Source organism: Ovis canadensis, chromosome X (genome assembly GCF_042477335.2).
Source record: "Ovis canadensis isolate MfBH-ARS-UI-01 breed Bighorn chromosome X, ARS-UI_OviCan_v2, whole genome shotgun sequence".
Lineage (NCBI taxonomy): Eukaryota > Metazoa > Chordata > Mammalia > Artiodactyla > Bovidae > Ovis > Ovis canadensis.
In genome coordinates, this window is record NC_091727.1 from 109,752,211 (window position 1) to 109,772,511 (window position 20,301).

Genomic DNA, 20,301 nt, shown 5'->3' on the forward strand with positions numbered 1-20,301 from the left:
AGAAGTAACTTCTGGGTAGCTGGGCTCTGATCTTTTTCATTGTTCCCATTCTCCCTGTGCTTCCCTCTTTTAGCACTTACCACACTGTGTTTCCCCAGTGGCTCAGCAGTAAAGAATCTGCCTGCAATGCAGGAGACACAGGTTCGATCCCTGGGTCAGGAAGATTCCCTGGAGGGAGGGCATGGCAACTCACTCCAGTATTCTTGCCTGGGGAATCCCATGGACAGAGGAGCCTGGCAGACTATATAGTCCATGGGGTTGCAAAAAGTTGGACATGACTGAAGCAACTGAGCGTGCATGCACACGTGTTGTAATTGCCTATATTTTCTTTACCAGGGCTTCCCTGGTAGCTCAGCTGGTAAATAATCTGCCTGCAATGCAGGAGACCCTGGTTCGATTCCTGAGTTGGGAATATCCCCTGGAAAGGGATAAGCTACCTACTCTGGTATTCTTGGGCTACCCTGGTGACTCAGATGGTTCAAGAATCCTCCTGCAATGCGGGAGACCTGGGTTCAATCCCTGGGTTGGGGAGGTCCCCTAGAGAAGGGAATGGCTACCCACTCCAGTATTCTTGCCTGGAGAATTCCATGGACAGAGGGGCCTAGCAGACTACACTCCATGGGGTCGCAAAGAGTTGGACACGACTGAGCAACTTTCACTTTCTTTTTCCACACCTGGACTGTCAGGACATGGCAGGGACTGCATCTTACGTACCTTTGTATCCCTCTGTTCCAAGCTCTAGGATGTGTAAAGAAGCAGATGTTTGTTGACCTGCACAGGTTGTATTAGACATTTCCCTGGTGGTTCAGATGGTAAGGAATCTGCCTGCAATGCAGGAGCCCTGGGTTCGATCCCTGGATTAGGAAGATCCCCTGGAGAAGGGACTGGCTACCCACTCCAGTATTCTTGCCTGGGAAATCCCATGGACAGAGGAGCCAAGTGGGCTATATTGTCCATGAGGTCTCACAGAGTCGGACATGACTGAGCGACTAACACTTAGTCAAAATTAGTGACTGAACTTCATTGCTATTACTTTTCTTTCTCAGCTGAAGAAAGCAGTAGTAGCGACAGTATGTGGCTAAGCAGAGAGCAAACCCTGCACACCCCAGTTATGATGCAGACACCACAACTCACCTCAACGATTATGAGAGAGCCGAAAAGATTACGACCTGAGGATAGTTTCATGAGTGTCTATCCAATGCAGACTGAACATCATCAAACTCCTCTTGATTATAAGTAAGTACATTTGATCATTTTATGTACTATAACTTTATTAATTGCATAGAAAAAAGTTAAGTTAAAAGAAGAATAAAATTCTCCTTGAAGCACGCAGGTAACATGGATGTTAGCTCAAAGACAACAAGAGGAAGCAAGGCAACAGCAGGAGAGAGCAGCAATGAGCTATGTTAAACTGCGAACTAATCTTCAGCATGCCATGTAAGTGAGAGTGCCTTATTGTCTGAGTCTAGGAAGTTCACTAATTCATTTTGACATATTTTATTGTGTGCCTTATCTAAAAATTTCAGCAAACTCTCTAGAGTAACTAAGCTGAAATAATCAAGGAGCTAAAAATTGGTCTTTCCAACAGAAAAAAAAAAAAACCTTCTGAAGTTAATTATTAACTAGTTAGGTAAAGGACTGATATTAGGTTGATCTGTTGGAAAAATTTAACTCTGAATCCTTGTTTATTTTGGTACACAGAACTATAGCTAAAAATTTAGTTTTGTTACATCTTAATTGATCCCCACCTTAGTTCAGGCCCTCATCTCTCACCTGAACTATTTGCATTAGCTTTCTAATTCATGTTCCTCCCTCAGATCTATTTATCCTCTCACCAAATCCCTTCCGTCACTCCCCTCACCACCACTCCATCATTCACGTTGCCATCAAGAATTGCTATTCTAGAATAAAAATCTGATCATGTAGCTCTCTTCCTTAAAACCATTCTGTGGATCCCCGTTGCCTGCAAGATACAGTTCAAACTCCTTAGCTCATGGCATGCAAGATCTTTCTAGATATGGCCCCTGCCTACATTTTAGTATCATATCTTATTCCCTGACAGCTGGTAAAATCATCATAAAAGGGCAAGCTCAGGTGTCACCTTATATGAAGCTGTGGTGTCATCTATGCTCCCATAACACTATGTATATTCCTATTTCTTATAGCACTTACCACATTGTATTGTAATTTGTTTATGAATTTGTCCCTTTCTCTAGACTGTGAGCTCCTTAAGGGCAGGGACCTCTTTCTTTCTCTTTTTTAAATTGAAAAGTATAGTTGATGTACAATATTATGTTTCAGGTATACAGTTTAGTGATTCACAGTTTTTAAGGTTTTATTCCATTTAGAGTTATTATAAAATATTGGCATTTCCCTGTGTTATACAATATATCCTTGTATCTTATACTTAATAGTTTGTACCTCTTAATAGGGACTGCTTTCATTTCCTGTTAGTGCTTGGCACATTAAAAAAGTACTAAGTTAAATGTTCATTGAATGAATAAATGTCCAATGCTAAAAAAACCTGCAGTTTAACTTTCAGATACTTTGTTTTTACTGGAATCTGTATGAGAGTTTTATAAGTCCTTATTAGCTTTGGCTCCAAAAGAAATGGCATATAAGCAGTATTTAGATGACTGGTATGAAGGGGGAAGATCTGATGATTTTAATTAAGTTTTTTAGTTTGAAAGCTTTGTATTTGTAACATAATGTGGTACATGTTTTAATGCTGGATGTAGTGATTGTTACCTTATTTCTTAAATTTATATTTTGTTTCAATTTTGTTGGTTTTTGAATGATGAGAATTTGACCTATTTTTCTTTAGAACCAGTCATTCACCTCACGAGTAGTAGTCTATTTAAATTCACTTTAGTTTTCTGTAGTGGTCTTAAAAACCTCAAACAGACAAGGTATACTTTATCACATCTGTAGATTCGGATCCTGTTATGTCTACTATGTTCATCCTCTATACTATCCCTTGATTCTGTCCCCTATTCTGTTTCTATAGCCACATTCCCTTTAACATATGTTCTTATTTCATGCTGAATTCAACAAAGTGATTTCTTAGCTTCTTACTAGTTACTAGTACAAATACTGCAGAATTCTGCCAGGCAATCATTTGGTCCATATGTCTCCCCTTAAAACTTTCCGCCAGTGCCCACAATCTTCCACAGCCTTTCATTATCAGTACCATTTATCATTATTCTTTTGTTTGTAGATTAATTGATTAATTTTTTTCTCAAGTTTTATGGGGATATAATTGACATACAACACTGTATTAAGGTGTCCAGCATGATGATGCAAGTTACATGCATCATGAAGTGATTACCACAATAAGTTTAGTAAACATCCATCATCTCATATAGCTGTAGTTAGTTTTTATTCTTCTTAAAGATAAACTTCCCTAGGTGACAAAGAAATTATTCCAGTTAAATAATTATTATCAGAAGAGTCTTTTGGTTGTATCATAAGTAGTCTATCACCTGAGACTTTAAAATATTTTTGTTTTACAATAATTGTTCTGTAATGGTGTCTGGCCTATAACTGAAAATACCTTCAAATTCTCTCTGTCACCTAGTTTATATCACATACATCTTTCAAAAGCAAAATGAGTTTCTGGTTTTCTATAACACATGGTCCCCAAAGCACACATATTCCCTTCACAGTTGCTTCCACCAAACACAGTAAAATTGTCATTTATCATTTACTGTCCAGAACTCTTGAGAAATAGGGACCATTGTTAACATATTTGTCCACATAGCCTGGACTAGACATCATGTCTTGTTATCTTTGTCTTTTAAGACTCAACATAGTTTTGTGTAAATTGTGAGCAGGCATTCAATAAATAATTGATTGGGGGGGGGGGTCTGGGGGGGGGTCTTTACATGAGTGAGCAAAGAAAGAAATATTATCCAAACTGGGGAACAAGAAGTCACCCTCAATTTCACTTAATGTTGATTCCTTTATGCTGATATGGGCTAATTTGTGAACTTGAAATTTGAGTTTTTTTCCTTATAATTATGTGATAATAGAATTTTTGGTCTTAATTTTTTTTTAACTTTTCTATATATGTCTCAGTTTTGAGTTTCATAGGATACAGAGTGCAAGTTTCACCGTAAATGTTGCTCATTTCTTCCTGAAGCAGAATTAATCTCTTCTTTCAGTATATCTTTATAGCGCTTAATGCATATTTCTCTTGCAATATTTATCACTTTGTCATAATTAATTGTGTTTCCCATAGTAGACTGTGAGCTCCTTGAGGGCAGGAATCATGTCTTATTCATCTTTTATTTTGCATCCATAGGACACAGTCAAAGCCTGGCACATAGTAGGCACTATGTGAATGAGTGAGTGAGTGCCTGGTACATTTTAGGTACTGAGTGAATGTGAGTGATGGGTAAAATTAACATTATATGTTCATGAAAATACATGTATTCTGAAAATGTCATTTCTTTGGTCTCTTGTTTTATACTTGTTTATTAATTTGTACCCTGCCTACTTTCAAAAAGGATTTGAGGTATCTTGTCTGCTCTCATGTGGTAAATTCTCATTGAGCTTTTAAAAGGGATATCAGAACTATCAAGCTAAATGTTTTGAAGTAATGTAGAATAAACATAACTCCTTAGCATTTTCAGACAAGTGAACATTGGGGTTTTGACATCATTGATGACATGATCAATGCCTAGTCATTTTCCCTGACCTTAATTCCATCATTTTCCATTACATTTGAATAGAGCCACATAGTTGCTGCCAATATATTACTAAGTTGTGACTTTGGTTGAGATCTTGACCTTTTTTATATTTCTCTAGTCGGCGTGGTACAAGCCTAATGGAAGATGATGAAGAGCCAATTGTTGAAGATGTTATGATGTCCTCAGAAGGGAGGATTGAAGATCTTAATGAGGGGATGGATTTTGACACCATGGATATAGACTTGGTAAGATACAATGATTCTGTAAGATTTTGAATTTAGATTTTTTTGGGAAATTAAATTGGATATTATTAGAGGAGAGAAATATTTGCCATAAAAGTAAGTTTTGCAAAATTACTAAATAGTTGCCAGGTGTTTAGTTATATGAGAAGGGATTGAGGAAGAGGGTGAGTTTGGTGAGGGTGGTTAGATCCTAATTTAAGATGGTAAACTTTCAGACTAATTTAGGAATATATAAAGAATATAATTTGCCTAATAGTATAATATCGCCTTATAATTTACCATCTATTTACATTATCAAACCAATATATTAGAAACATTATCTACATTTTTACTCAGGTCAGTTTCCATATCACACAGTAAAGTACTGATAAAAGACTTGGAAGTTGAATATATATGATGGTATATTCTCTGATAATAACATCATATATACAATTAGGGCTTTATTATATACAAAATGATTCCACGTATGTCATTTTGCTACACAGCTCATTCAGCTTTGTGAGGTAGGTTGAAAGGATTGAGGATATTGAAGCTTAGACACCCTATCCAGAGAGACAAAACTAGTAAGCAATAAAGCTGAGACTCATAAAGCCAGGTCTTCTATTTCTCAGTATACCTTGGTGTATTCTCCTTAAAGGGAAGAAATAATTAAATATGGCTTCTGTTCAGAATAGTGTAATTCAGTGCCTTGAAAGGAAAGTGAGTTGAGAGAGACATTTCTAAAATAAAACAAAAAAATCCTTTTTCTAGTTTTCATCCATAAGAATAATTTCCCATGAATGAACTGCTTTTGCATTTTTAAACATTCTGTAGTTTGAATAGATAGTACTTGAAGTATTATAGGGTACAATTGCAATTACATAGGTCTTGTGAACACTTAATTAATTTCAAGATTTTCAGTTACTATTTGGCTTATTACAGATATGACAATTGTCAACTTCCTTACTTTTTTTCCCCTTTAGCCACCATCAAAGAACAGACGAGAGAGAACAGAACTGAAGCCTGATTTCTTTGATCCAGCTTCAATTATGGATGAATCAGTAGGTTTAATTTAAATATGCCTCAACATTATAAAATCAAAAGTAATAGGCAATCTCTGAGTTTGAGGTTGAAGAGCTTGGACAATACATTAAGAATGTATAAAAACAACTGGACAGGAGGAAAAAAGACAGGCAGGAGGGATTTCGGAGTAGAGTTGAGAACGGGTCATGCAGTGGTGGTAACAGATTCAAAGTGCCTTTGAATCCCTGGTCAACTGGGGCTTAAGTGTTTGTTAAGGAATTTGGACTTTTCCTGTAGGCTTGAGTTATACCTGATGAAGGATTTTGAATGGGGTAGGGGGGCAGGCATGATCAGAATTGTGTTTCAGAAATATTTCCTTGAATAGGATGAATTAGAAGAAAAATAACCATGATAGTCATAATTTTAATATGAAGACATGGTGAAAAATAAACTTGAACAAAGGTTTGGTAATAAAGAGAAGGGAGTTGAGATAATTGGTTATTGTTAGTTGTTGTCAGTTCTGTCTCTTCTATCAGTCCCTGTTGCCATATTCTCCCTGAGAATGCCATGGTTCAAATCTGTAGTTCCTCTCAGACACTCTGTGCTCTTTCACAACTCCATGACCTTGTAAAAGCTTTCCTCTTTGTCGGAATTGCCCATTTCCTTTTCCAAGTAGTGAATTCTTTCTTTCAGTAGTCAGTTCTGACATTACCTGTGGAGTTTTTCATAACTTTTTAGATAGATACTTTATTCTCAGCTCCCATAACACTTGTACACACTTCTGTTTTGATAACTACCAGATTGATGTAGTAAAATAGGATATTACATTTTGCTCAATGATTGAACTCCAGGCAGTGATGATTTTATTCATTTTGAGAGTTTTGCCCAGCATAGAGGTGTTTAGCTTTGTCAGGTTGCTAAATCGGTTAAATGCCTGTCTAGCTCACTTTAACATCTACCCATTTATGCTCCTTCTTTCTAACACCTGCTGTCTCAGGTGACTGTTGTATCATCCTCCAAGGCCTGCCTTCTATGCCCGTACTTCTGCCGTTCTCTCCTGGCCCTGTCTTGACTCATAATCTGCTGTCAGATAGCTCTTGAAAGAATTTTAACAAACAAACTCATGCCAACATACTTAAATTAATAGAGCTAGCTATTTGAGCTAAAAGATAACATTTCATAGATCAGCAGGTATAGAAATCTTTGGACAAGGCACCTTGGGATCCTTGAAATCAGTGTTTGTCCATCTCTAAGGGACATATAAATCATGTAGAGATCTTATTAAAATATAGGTTCTGCTTCAGTAGGTCTTAAGTATGATCTAACATTCTGCATTTCTAATAAGACCATAATTTGAGTAGCGTAGATGACCTCTGCCTACCCATAAGTCTATCGTTTAAGTGTATATTGAAGTATGTGGTTTCCCTGATAATCTAGGAGTATGTATCTTCCAGTTTGTTAAATAAAACATTTAGGTAGTGATTGTCATGAGGAATAAAAGAGAATCTTTCCAAGCATATGTGATGAAATGCATTAATTCCGCATTTTAGTGAGTTGGAAATTGGTGCTAAAATGAATAAGATGCTCTCCCTGCTCTTAAGGGATTTGTATTCTAGTCCACCTGTACTATCACTTTGAGATGAAAAGGAATGGAAACTAGTATTTGAAAAACTTATGTGCCTGACATTGTGCCAGGCACAATTTAGTGGGATCCCACTTTTACACTCAAGCAAACTTGGGCTGTAGAGGTGGTTTTAGTGACTTGCTGAGAGTTATACAGCTTTAGTGTCAGATTAGTAATTTGATCTGAGTTCCTTTTGATGTAAAAATCTTGTGCTGCCTCTGCTGTGTACTTCCCAGAACTAAAATCAGACCTTACCTCAAAGAAATACCAAGAAAATTTTTTTTTAGAAATTGTAATGATTAGTCAAAATTGATATGGGCAGTTAGAGATCACCTTATTTTTTCATTTGTTCATCTAAAGTCAGGAAACCTTTAGGCATTTGTTTCCTTAGTCACTTACTATTGCCAAATAGATTACTATTGCCAAATAGATTTGCCAAATGGTGCTCCTCACTTTTTTTTTTTCTCTACAGTAGTGGAACAGCATTGTGTATGTATATACATTTTTGACATTTAACATTTAGGGAAAACTATAATCTGAGTGAAGCCAAAGATAGGGACCTAATAATTGTTATTTATAGAAAAATGATGGCATTCTTGTGTTTATTGCATATGTAACAACTTAGAGGATAGTAGTTTTGCTGCTTTTCCTAAAATTAGGAAAAGGAGCACATGCATCTATACCTGTAGTTCTATACTAGTACCACATGATGGCAGCAGTCACATAACTGGAGTGCTCAATATCTTTAACAGTTCAGGTATCTTTAGAAGTCTTTGACCACGTATGTATTATAATACTATTAATACTAGTTTGTTTTAAAACTACATTAAACTTTATCTTATTATCTCAACAATAACTTAAATGGAATAACAAAATTTTCAATGTAAAAATCTGCATTAGATTACATCTTTTTATTCAACCCTGTGATAATAGTCAACAAGGCAATAATAAAATAGGACTGTAGATCCTTTTATACCCAATTCTAAGATTCTCTAATTTTATGTGAAGTAACCCAAAGCATCCTAGTATAGATACTTTAGATTATTACTAAATAAATCCTAGATATATTTTCTGTAACATGTTGTCTGTGTGATTCCGAAGTGGTAATATGAAAACTCTGAGCAGATCAGTTTGGGGTTGCATATAATATTATAGATTTATGATTTATTTAGTTTCATATTTGGTAACAGTGTCAACATTGGTATATGGTTGCTTTCTGCTATTAGTGGGCCAGTATTGCCTCAACACACCAAAGCTGGCTGTTGGTATTTTTAAAGTATGTGCTTAAGTGGTTATTAATGTTGACACCAGAAACAGGTAGCTTATGTTACCAGAAAAAGAGAATATCACTAATGTCTTTCTTCTGTGTTGAGATTCTTTTATTAGAATTATCTGTAGTATAAAATTGGTAAAGGAAGGGTTTGGTATAATGGAGCTAATTTAATGTTCTAGTAGAAGAATCTCCTTTATAACCTTGTCTGTACAAATCCAGGAGGAGGGGAAAAAAAGATCTGCTCAGGCTATTTCTAGGTAGAACTTGGTTTGGAAAGAACTTGAGTTCATCTTCATGCCACACTCTACACTAAAACTGTCAATTAAGATTTTATCCTTTTATTCATCATTAGATCTTCCATTACCCAAAGTCAGAGTGTTATGGCTAGAAGGGATTTTTAAACATCACCTGTCACCTAGGCCTCTTTGGAAACATTCTAACCACCCAAACTCTGACTCTTAAAACTAAAAAGGAGAACAATTAAACTTTAGGGGTGGGGTGGGCAAGGGGTGAGTAGTGGAGTAATGGTGGTTGTTTTGATGGATGACTGGTAAGAATGGGGTACATTAATCCTCTGTTCTCATTATTGGGGATTCCAAACACTTTACTTGATGATTTGCTACATGGAGGCTGCAATCAGATAGATATTCGTTTCCTGGTCTGAAAATACATAGCTCCTTCAATTCAGATCAAAACAATTTGTGAGTTCTATGACTTGTTAAAGTGAGATTTAATTTACAAGTAAGTGCCCTTTGTAATCTCAGTCTTAGATCATTACCTCTGGCTTTAATTATCAGTTTTTCACTAGCTCATTATAGTATTTTAAAAATATTACTCAATTGTCATAGTAAGTGTTGGAAATTTAATCGAAGAGCCCAACTTTTAGTATATACAACTAAAAGTTGTAGCTTATTCTTGCTTAACAAACAAGAGGGAGTTGCTCCATTAATGACCTGCTTTTACTTTTTCAAGTTAGTGACAAGTAGAGATTAGATTTTACCTAGCATTGTTTCCCCAGCTGAAATATAATGGAGTGAAATATAACTGGAGTGGGTTGCCATTTCCTTCTCCAGAGTTCCCAACCCAGGCACCAAACCCTGATCTCCTGAATTGCAGGCAGATTCTTTACCAGCTGAGCTACGAGGGAAGCCCCAAAATGTAATGAAAAGCATCAATGCAACTTTTTGCTCAGATTTTACCTTTACTTACTTGATTTTTAAAAATTGTAGACCTGTTCATTCAGTCCAACTTTTCTAAAGAATGCTTCCTATTTTCTACATATTTATGTTGTTCATGGATGGTTCAAAAGACTTTAAAAATGATACCCATTTTGCAGTGCAAATGACTGAGTTTGCCAGACATTCTTGTGCCAGAAGTGTATGTCAAGAAGCACATTTACTTGTTCATGTAACATATGTTGGGTGCCTGTGTTCAGGGCATTATCTAGGCATTAGGGGTGTGTATAAACATATAAATAAGACATGATTTATGCTTTTAGTTATATTTATGAGGTAGGTAGGATTGTGATTAGGCCTGATGTTATTTCATTTTATGTTAATGGTAATTATAATTTTAGAATTATATATCTGAAGAGGGGAATTTTTCAAAGTGACTTTTAGCATGTGATTAAACTTAATATTTCCAAGTATTAATGTAATATATTTTACAAAGAAATGAATGACAATTATAACATTTTTTTTTCTTTCTCTCTCATTAGGTTCTTGGGGTGTCAATGTTTTAATACCAGTACGCAATTAAGTCTGTGGTGAAGTCATTTTCTAAGTGGAAGAGGAAATTTTAAAATAAAGTGTGGTAGATACAGTGAAATTCTGTACAGATTTTTCTCTAAGGAGAATATGACGTGCTTATACTTACCAAGATCAAGTGCATTTGAGGGGCAGTTTTGTTTGCCTGAAAAAAGTAAAGGACAAGTAAACAATTTGATGATAAGCTACAGTTTTTCTTAGAAAGTAAATATTTTATTTATGCGCTGTTAGTTGGCTTTTGAATCAATTATTTCATGCTTTTTTTAAAGAAACTATAACAATCTGAAGAGGCATTTGGTACAGACGTGAATCCTCTTACATTTATTTACTGGGTGTACTAAGTAATGATGACCTCTGCTGGATTTCTGTTTACATCCAAGAAACAAAGTTAAGGATGAGTATTCCCCCGCCCTGAAATTATAGGATAGAATTGTTTTTAGCATTCTAAATTTAAATGCTTGAAACATCAATCAACGAGGCTTTCTTTTAAATATTGTAATTGTGGAGAAAAGTAAACTTATAAGCAGAACTTTTACAATTTTTTCATCTAAAATGTATTTTAAGATATTTTTAAAATCCAAGAGCTTCTCTATACTTTTCAGAAATACCCAGATGCAGTGAACTGCCAGAAGGTAACCAGTCTCAAACATGCTTATCCCATTATCAACCCTGAAAGTTTGCTTGTCCTTTAAGATAAAAATGTAATGTTGTGATATTCCTTCCAGTAGTGCCACTGTATTTTGTCTCCAAATAAAAGAAGCTTATTGTAGTATGTTTGCAGAAAAACTCTAAACAAAAATTATACAGCTTATTAGAGTGTGGGAATAGGGATCTAAATTTTAAATAAAATTATATATATATATAAATTGGTGCTGATTTTATAATTGCGCAGTTTGTTTAGTTTTTTCTTACTTTTAAATTCCAACTTAAAATTATGAGGTTTCAGAAATATATTGAAAGTTTAACAATGTTTAAAAATAGAAAAGCATGAGTGTTCATGCTTTAAAATGATTTTTAAATTTGTATTTTATATTGTTTTATCTATCTGTCTTTGCAAGCAGTCTTCAGGTTAAAGATACTTCTAACAGGTTACAGTACATTTCCTCTGTATGTAAATTAGATGGGATAATAGAATTCATAACCCATAATATTCTTTGAAAGCTAAGCTTTAAACTTCATTTTATGTCCTTTCACAAATGAATTAGTTTAAAACAGAAAGTGGCTACTTGCCATTTTGACATCAACTCATTTTGCGAGGCTTAGGCAGCTAGACATCGTTTAAAACAAAATATTAACTTATATTACATGTGTATCTATCTTTTGTCAGTCGTCTCTCAGTTCTTGAGGTATATTATTTAATCATTCCATGCCTTAATATGCTTGCAATACAAGAATATCTTCAGATGGGTGAATACCAAAAGGCTTCCAGTTCTTAAGAGTCAGAAACCAACAAGCATTGGGCTGTGGTAGCCAAAAACCATAGGTTAGCTAAAAGATCATGATAAAATACAATTATTTTATTAAATCATGGTTAATAACAAATGAAATCAAGACATGTCTAACAGATTTTCCACCAACAAATATTGTTACGTGCAAAAGTATTGCCTATGTTGTTTTTCACACCACTGCATTTACTAGAACTGCTGAGAGGACTGTATATATGATTTTAAACCTAAGTTGATTTTTTTTTCTCACTCTTGAAAGGAGTACTTCTTTGTGAAAGCAGTTCTTACAGCTTTGTTTTCAACCAGCTAAAAATGTTTTATATATTACTCTAACCTGTTGTCCTCCACATTCTATTGTCCTAATTGTACTGTTTTCTGATTTGTATTTATGTCTTGAGACAGTAACTTTTTGAATAAAAATAAACCTACAGTATGTTGTATGTTTTATCTTTTGTACTTGAAAGAGGAGGGTGGCTATAAGTGGTTAGAAAGTGTACCTATTATCACATCTTTTAACATGTTTGGGTGGGAATAATTTATAGAAAATACTGCAATTTTATATTTTTAATAAATCATATGTATTTTAAAATGAGACTAAATCCCTAATTGGGTTATTACTTTAAAGTAGAAACCTATGATCATTATTGCTTTATTTATCTGGTATGAGTTAAATGCTCACTAAAATATCTGCATTGTTCATCCAGGATACATTTGAGTGCCCACTGTGTGCTGAGGCATGTGTTAGAGATCTAACAGCAAACAAAATAGACAAGGCCCCTCCTCCATAGATCTGGTGGGGGCAAACAAATAAGGAAAGAATCAAATAAAATAATTAAGCTTATTACATAATTAGTGCTAGGAAGGAAACCAGCAGAGTATGCTGAGCTAGAGAGAGACTGAGAGAGAAAAGTGTGTGTGTGTGTGTGTGTGTGTGTGTGTAAAACCTCCCTTAGATAATGGATTGATGTCTGGAGGTAAGTGAAAGCCCATATTTGGGAAAGAATATAATAATTGAATTCTTATTGAAAACTCTTAATGTTCAGCATGTTAAGATTTGCATTGTTCTCTTTCTTTTTTAAAAAAATTTTTGGCCATGCTGCACAGCTTGGGGGATCTTCGTTCCCTGATCAGGGAGTAAACCCACACCATGGCAGTGAAAGTGCCAAGTCCTAACCATCGGACCACCAGGGACTTACCTGCATTGTATTCTTTTTTCCAGCTTTATTGAATTGTAATGAACATACAATACTATCTAAGTGTAGAGTGTACAGCATGAATATTTGGTACATATACATAAATTGTGAAATTTACAATAAGATTAGTTAACATGTGTCACCTCATAATAATTGCCATTTTTTTGTGTGTATATGGTGAGAACATTTAACATCTATTCTGTTAACAACATTCACATATACAAAACAGTATTATTAACTATAGTCACCTCCCTGCATTGTACTCTCAAAAATGATTCATATCAATGTAGCACTAGCACACTGGTCATTTAGGCTAATTTGTAGATCATAGGCCCAGTCTTCTGCCATTGGTGATGCAGAACTGAACATAATAAATGTTAGTTAATAGCTGGGCACTGTTTTAAGTGGTTTACATGCAATATCTTATGAAGGGTCACAACAACGGGTGACACATTATTATGCCCCCTCTCCTTCCCCCATCTCCTTTTTATTTATTTTTTCAATCAAGAGGCAGGAAAACAAGGCATAAAAAACACCTTGGGCAAGGTTATATGGCTAGTAAATGATAGGGTTGCCACTCAAGCAGTCTGGCTGCGTTAAGTCCTGGCAGCATTGAAACTATTCGATACACAGGATAACACAGATAATTGCATAAATATAAAATGGCACATTACTCATTGTTCCATGGTGAGGAAATGGAACTTATTTACGGAGTCTGGCTGGCTATAGAACTGAGTAGTATGACTCAACATACTCCTTAATATGCTACTCAGCTGACTTCTGTAAAGAGTATGAATTGGATGAGTCTCTCAATAGTTACTAATTAATAGTTTTTAAAGTTGAGAGACTGGGGAGGAGGAATAGGATTAACTAGAAGGGATAGCTTCAAAATCTTTCCAAAAAGGGAGTTTGTAAGGATTCACAGAGATGAGTTCAGGTCAGATAGATTTTTCTGGAAGCTGTAATGATTCAGCAAAAGAAAATGAACCAAAAAACTAAAAGTTCACTAAGGATCCCTTCAGGTCAACAAATCTTACTGTCTACTATGTGCCTGGCCTTGTGCTAGCTGCTGAGACCAATAAGACAGGCTTTGTTTTCAAGTTAATTATAGTTCTGCTAGGAGTTGGTATGCAGATTCAGAACTAATAAAATGCGGGTGAGTTCCTTGTTTTTACTGGGTGTTATGGGAGCCCAGAGGAGGGTCACTTACTGTGGATGCCCTCTGGGAGGCTTCATATAAAGCTGACACTTGAGTATTTTCCCCAGTATTTTACTATTAATTCTTCACACAGCAATGGTGAATTTTACAGTGAGCACATTTTACTTTCTTGCTTTGCCATATATCCATGTATCAATGTCTTTTATGTTAATTTAGAAGTAAATTGCAAACATGAGTACACTATGCCCTAAATATTTTGGCATGTATCATTAAGAGTTTAATATTTGCCATGTTCTCCTTTTGGTGTAAAATTCATATGTGATAAAATTTACAAGCTGTGAGTATATATTTGCTGACTTATAATAAATGCTTACAGCTCTCTAACCCAAACCCCTATTGAAGGTACTGAGTGTAACCATTAGTCCACAAACTTTGTACTCCTTACCAAATCAATCTCTGCTTTCATCCCTTCTCTCTACAGAACAACAACTGTTGTTTATCTTTCCACCACAGATAAAATCTGACTGTTCTAGAACTAGATACGAATGGGATCATATAGTATGCTTTTGTATTAGGTTTCTTCAGCATGTTTTCAAGATTTATCCATATTGTGTGTTGTGCTGTGCTGTGCTTAGTTGCTCGGTCATGTCCCATGGACTGTAGCCCAACAGGCTCCTCTGTCCATGGGATTCTCCAGGCAAGAATATTGGAGTGGGTTGCCATGCCCTCCTCCAGGGGATCTTCCCAACCCAGGGATCGATCACAGGTCTCCCGCATTGCAGGAGGATTCTTTACTGTCGGAGCCACCAGGGAAGCCCATCCATATTGTGTGTATCAACAGAGCTTATTTGGTCAGTAGTTAATGGACGTCTGGGTTGTTTCCACTTTTTGACTGTTACGAATAAAGCTGCTACTTGAGTTGAATTTTAAAAGCTGAAAGGTGAAATGGGGGCAGAGTGACCAAGGCCAAGAATTCCAGGCCAACGGGACAGCATAAATGACCATTACGGATAACTTTGTAAGTCACCTATACTTCAGATTGTTAAAAATCACCACCATGGATATAAGAACTATTGAGTAACCACTTAGGGGTGGGTAGGGCAAACTGGAAGATAGTTGGCTACCCACTACGTCACAGTAGCTTTTAAAAAAAAAGGGTTTTCACAGCTGTACCTTTAGTCACTTCAGTGTTAAATGCCGGGTTCTCAGAATTGGCAAATATCCAAGATAATAAATAGTAGGGTACCTTTAAATGAGTTGTAATAAATTGATTTGTACTCTATTATGCGTGTTAGACACATTAAGCCTTACTCTATCATTGAGAAATATAGTATATTTCCTACAGCTTCTGTTGTGTAGTTGTATTAAATTGCCAAGAAGTAGGTTCCTCAGTAGAAGTCAGTTTGGGGCTGATAGTGCAAACATAAAATGAAATCAGCTATGTTTACTCAACTTTTATTTTGCTTCTCCATCTCAAGTTCAGGATAGGCGGGAGGAGTTTAGTGAATCTTTGGCAAGTTAGCTTTTAAATAACTTTGTAGTACTTATAGCAAAATTATAACCAATTATGAAGAAGTAGCCAATATTTGTTGGATGTTTCAGTTCAGTTGCTCAGTCGTGTCTGACTATTTGCGACCCCATGAATTGCAGCACGCCAGGCCTCCCTGTCCATCACCAACTCCTGGAGTTCACTCAAACTCACATCCATCAAGTAGGTGATGCTATCCAGCCATCTCATCCTCTGTCATCCCCTTCTCCTCCTGCCCCCAATCCCTCCCAGCATCAGGGTTTTTTCCAATGAGTCAACTCTTTGCATGAGTTGACCAAAGTATTGGAGTTTCAGCTTTAGCATCATTCCTTTCAAAGAACACCCAGGACCAATCTCCTTTAGAATGGACTGGTTGGATCTCCTTGCAGTCCAAGGGACTCTCAAGAGTCTTCTCCAACACCACAGTTCAAAAGCATCAATTCTTCGGTGCTCAGCTTTCTTCACAGTCCAACTCTCACATCCATACATGACTACTGGAAAAACCATAGCCTTGACTAGATGGACCTTTGTTGGGAAAGTAATGTCTCTACTTTTGAATATGCTCTCTAGGTTGGTCATAACTTTCCTTCCAAGAATTAAGCATCTTTTTAAATTTCATGGCTGCAAACACCATCTGCAGTGATTTTGGAGCCCCTGAAAAGAAAGTCTGACACTGTTTCCACTGTTTCCCTATCTGTTTCCCATGAAGTGATGGGACCAGATGCCATGATCTTAGTTTTCTGAATGTTGAGCTTTAAGCCAACTTTTTCACTCTTTTTTCATCAACAAGCTTTTTACTTCCTCCTCACTTTCTGCCATAAGGGTGGTGCCATCTGCATATCAGGTTATTGATATTTCTCCCAGCAATCTTGATTCCAGCTTGTGCTTCCTCCAGCCCAGTGTTTCTCATGATGTACTCTGCATAGAAGTTAAATAAGCAGGGTGACAATAAACAGCCTTCACGTACTTCTTTTCCTATTTGGAACCAGTCTGTTGTCCCATGTGCAGTTCTAACTGTTGCTTCCTGACCTTCATATAGGTTTCTCAAGAGGCAGGTCAGGTGGTCTGGCATTCCCATCTCTTTCAGAACCCTCCACAGTTTATTGTGATCCACACAGTCAAAGGCTTCGGCATAGTCAATAAAGCAGAAAGAGATGTTTTTCTGGAACTCTCTTGCTTTTTCCATGAATCAGCAGATGTTGGCAATTTGATCTCTGGTTCCTCTGCCTTTCCTAAAACCAGCTTGAGCGTCTGGAAATTCATGGTTCACGTATTGCTGAAGCCTGGCTTGGAGAATTTTGAGCATTAGTTTACTAGCGTGTGAGATGAGTGCAATTGTGCAGTAGTTTGAGCATTCGTTGGCATTGCCTTTCTTTGGGATTGGAATGAAAACTGACCTTTTCCAGTCCTGTGGCCACTGCTGAGTTTTCCAAATTTGCTGGCATATTGAGTGCAGCACTTTCACAGCATCATCTTTCATGATTTGAAATAGCTCCACTGGAATTCCATCACCTCCACTAGCTTTGTTCATAGTGATGCTTCCTAAGGCCCACTTGACTTCACATTCCAGGATGTCTGGCTCTAGGTGAGTGATCACACCATCATGATTATCTTGGTCATGAAGATCTTTTTTTGTATAGTTCTGTGTATTCTTGCCACCTCTTCTTAATATCTTCTACTTCTGTTAGGTCCATAGCATTTCTGTCCTTTATCGAGCCCATCTTTGCATGAAATATTCCCTTGGTATCTCTAATTTTCTTGACGAGATCTCTAGTCTTTCCCATGTTGTTGTTTTCCTCCATTTCTTTGCGTTGATCGCTGAGGAAGGCTTTCTTATCTCTCCTTGCTATTCTTTGGAACTCTGCATTCAGATGGGAATATTTTTCCTTTTCTCCTTTCCTTTTCACTTCTCTTCTTTTCACAGCTATTTGTAAGGCCTCCTCAGACAGCCATTTTGCTTTTTTGCATTTCTTTTCCATGGGGATGGTTTTGATCCCTGTCTCCTGTACAATGTCACGAACCTCCGTCCATAGTTCATCAGGCATGCTCCTGCTGCTGCCAAGTCGTTTCAGTCGTGTCTGACTCTGTGCGACCCCATAGACTGCAGCCCACCAGGTTCCCCTGTCCCTGGGATTCTCCAGGCAGGAACACTGGAGTGGGTTGCCATTTCCTTCTCCAGTGCATGAAAGTGAAAAGTGAGAGTGAAGTTGTTCAGTTGTGTCCGACTCTTGGCGACCCCATGGACTGCAGCCTACCAGGCCGTCCATGGGATTTTCCAGGCAAGAGTACTGGATTGGGTTGCCATTGCCTTCTCCATCATCAGGCATAATTCTTTCAATATCACAGTAATCCAAGCCTATACCTCAACCAGTAACACTGAAGAAGCTGAAGTTGAATGGTTCTATGAAGACCTACAAGACCTTTTAGAACTAATACCCAAAAAAGATGTCCTTTTCATTATAGGGGACTTGAATGCAAAAGTAGGAAGTCAAGAAACACCTGGAGTAACAGGCAAATTTGGCCTTGGAGTATGGAATGAAGCAGGGCAAAGGCTAATAGAGTTTTGCCAAGAAAATGCACTGGTCATAGCAAACACCCTCTTCCAACAACACAAGAGAAGACTACACATGGACATCACCAGATGGTCAACACCGAAATCAGACTGAGTATGTTCTTTGCAGCCAAAGATGGAGAAGCTCTATAGAGTCAGCAAAAACAAGACCAGGAGCTGACTGTGGCTCAGATCATGAACTCCTTATTGTGAAATTCAGACTTAAATTGAAGAAAGTGGGGAAAACCACTAGACCATATAGGTATGACCTAAATGAAATCCCTTATGATTATACAGTGGAAGTGAGAAATAGATTTAAGGGACTAGGTCTGATAGATAGAGTTAGATGTTCACTGTGTGCCAAACTATTCAAAGCGCTTCACTGATAGTTGATTCTTGCAGAAAATTTCTAGTTGATATCCACATTTTACAGATAAGGAAACGATGCACAGGTTAGATCAACTTGCCTAGGAGCATATAACTCAGAAGTAATGGAGTTTAGATTGTGACTCCACAGTGCATGTTCTTAATTACCTCTCTTCATTGTTGTGCTACTAAATGGACCACCTACTTGCCCCTCTGTATTTGTATCCACTGCATTTCCTTTTGTTACAGTGGATAAGCTGTCCTTGTATCTAAGACATTGGATTTCCCTCTCTCCCCTGCATTATCAGTTTTGTGCTCAACTCGATCATTCCTAACAACGTGCAAACATCTCCCATCTTCAAAACTAGGGAAAAAGCATTCCCTTGATTAAAGATCTCCCTTTAGCCACTGTCCTATTTGTCTCCTTTGGCTGTCTGGACTTTTCCCATTCTCTCTCTTGCCCCCCAACCCCCACCCCCAACACTTTTTTCTACCATTTATTTAATTTATTTGGCTGTGCTGGGTCTTAGTTGCAGCACACAGGATCTTTAGTTGCAACATGTGGAATCTGGTTCCCTGACCAGGAATGGAACCTGGGCCCCCTGCATGGGGAGCATGGAGTCTTAGCTATTAGACCACCAGGGAAGTCCCCTCCCATTCACTTGAAATCTCTCCAATCAGGGCTTCATTCCTTCCACTCCAATGAAACTCTTTCCCCGTCCTAGTGGCCTTCATTTGCCAAGTTCCCTTACCAGTATCCTTTCACCTGTCTACAGAGCTTAATTTCCTTCTCCAAATCAGTTCTTGCTCTGTGCCCCAGCCTAACTCATTGATGGCAGGTTGAGAATTGTGCCCTTTTGGTGGAGTTCTGGGGAGACTTCAGCAACCCATCTCTCAGGAAACAGACAGAAGGGTGTTCCCATGTGGCTTTCCCAAAGCCTATGCAATAATAATTGATTTGTAACTGTTATATGAAGTTTGCAACCTCCAGAGCCATCATGGTCTGGCTTAGGGTACATGGAAACTTCCCTGTGGTTTCCTGGCTTTCCTTGTTAGTAAAGCAATCAACTTCATCATCTCGTCCTTTGCAAACAGCTTTGGTAGTGAGTTGAGAGAAGTTTGGATGGGTTATTAAGATTAAGCTTGGAGCAGAGTGTGGCACTCAATTTCATGCCTGCTTGGCAGGGTCAGATTCATTTTCTGATTGTAAATCTCTTGGGACCAGTGTCCTTTGTACCAAGTTTCAGTATACGTGTAGACATATTTAGTGGGCCCTTCCATAGCAGTTAACGGTTTATCTGGCATTTCTTAGTTTAGCACCTTCAAAAGCCTTTTCTTAAGAACTGTCTGCTTTGAGAGCTGCAGTGGCCTCTATATTAACTTCAGAAGGCTAAGCTGTTGTAAGAAGAGACTCAACAGAAATTCAGTGATTCAATACATAAAATTTCTCCTGCTGGTAGC

The 20,301-nt window shown here is 37.3% G+C and overlaps 1 protein-coding gene across 6 annotated transcripts in view; it reads left to right on the forward strand.

The window, feature by feature from the left end:
- The window catches only part of STAG2 (STAG2 cohesin complex component), a 129,667-nt gene extending 117,191 nt beyond the window's left edge, over positions 1 to 12,476 (forward strand). For 4 of the 6 annotated variants that reach the window (XM_070290787.1, XM_070290788.1, XM_070290789.1 and 1 more), the window contains exons 30-34: positions 1,047 to 1,236; positions 1,327 to 1,437; positions 4,810 to 4,936; positions 5,896 to 5,973; positions 10,550 to 12,476. In XM_070290787.1, coding sequence (XP_070146888.1) covers positions 1,047 to 1,236; positions 1,327 to 1,437; positions 4,810 to 4,936; positions 5,896 to 5,973; positions 10,550 to 10,573 — 530 coding nt within the window. In that variant the 3' untranslated portion in view covers positions 10,574 to 12,476. The remainder of the gene's footprint in view (positions 1 to 1,046; positions 1,237 to 1,326; positions 1,438 to 4,809; positions 4,937 to 5,895; positions 5,974 to 10,549) is intronic. The other 2 variants (XM_070290791.1, XM_070290792.1) reach the window with 1 other exon arrangement.
- The last annotated feature ends 7,825 nt before the right edge of the window (positions 12,477 to 20,301 follow it).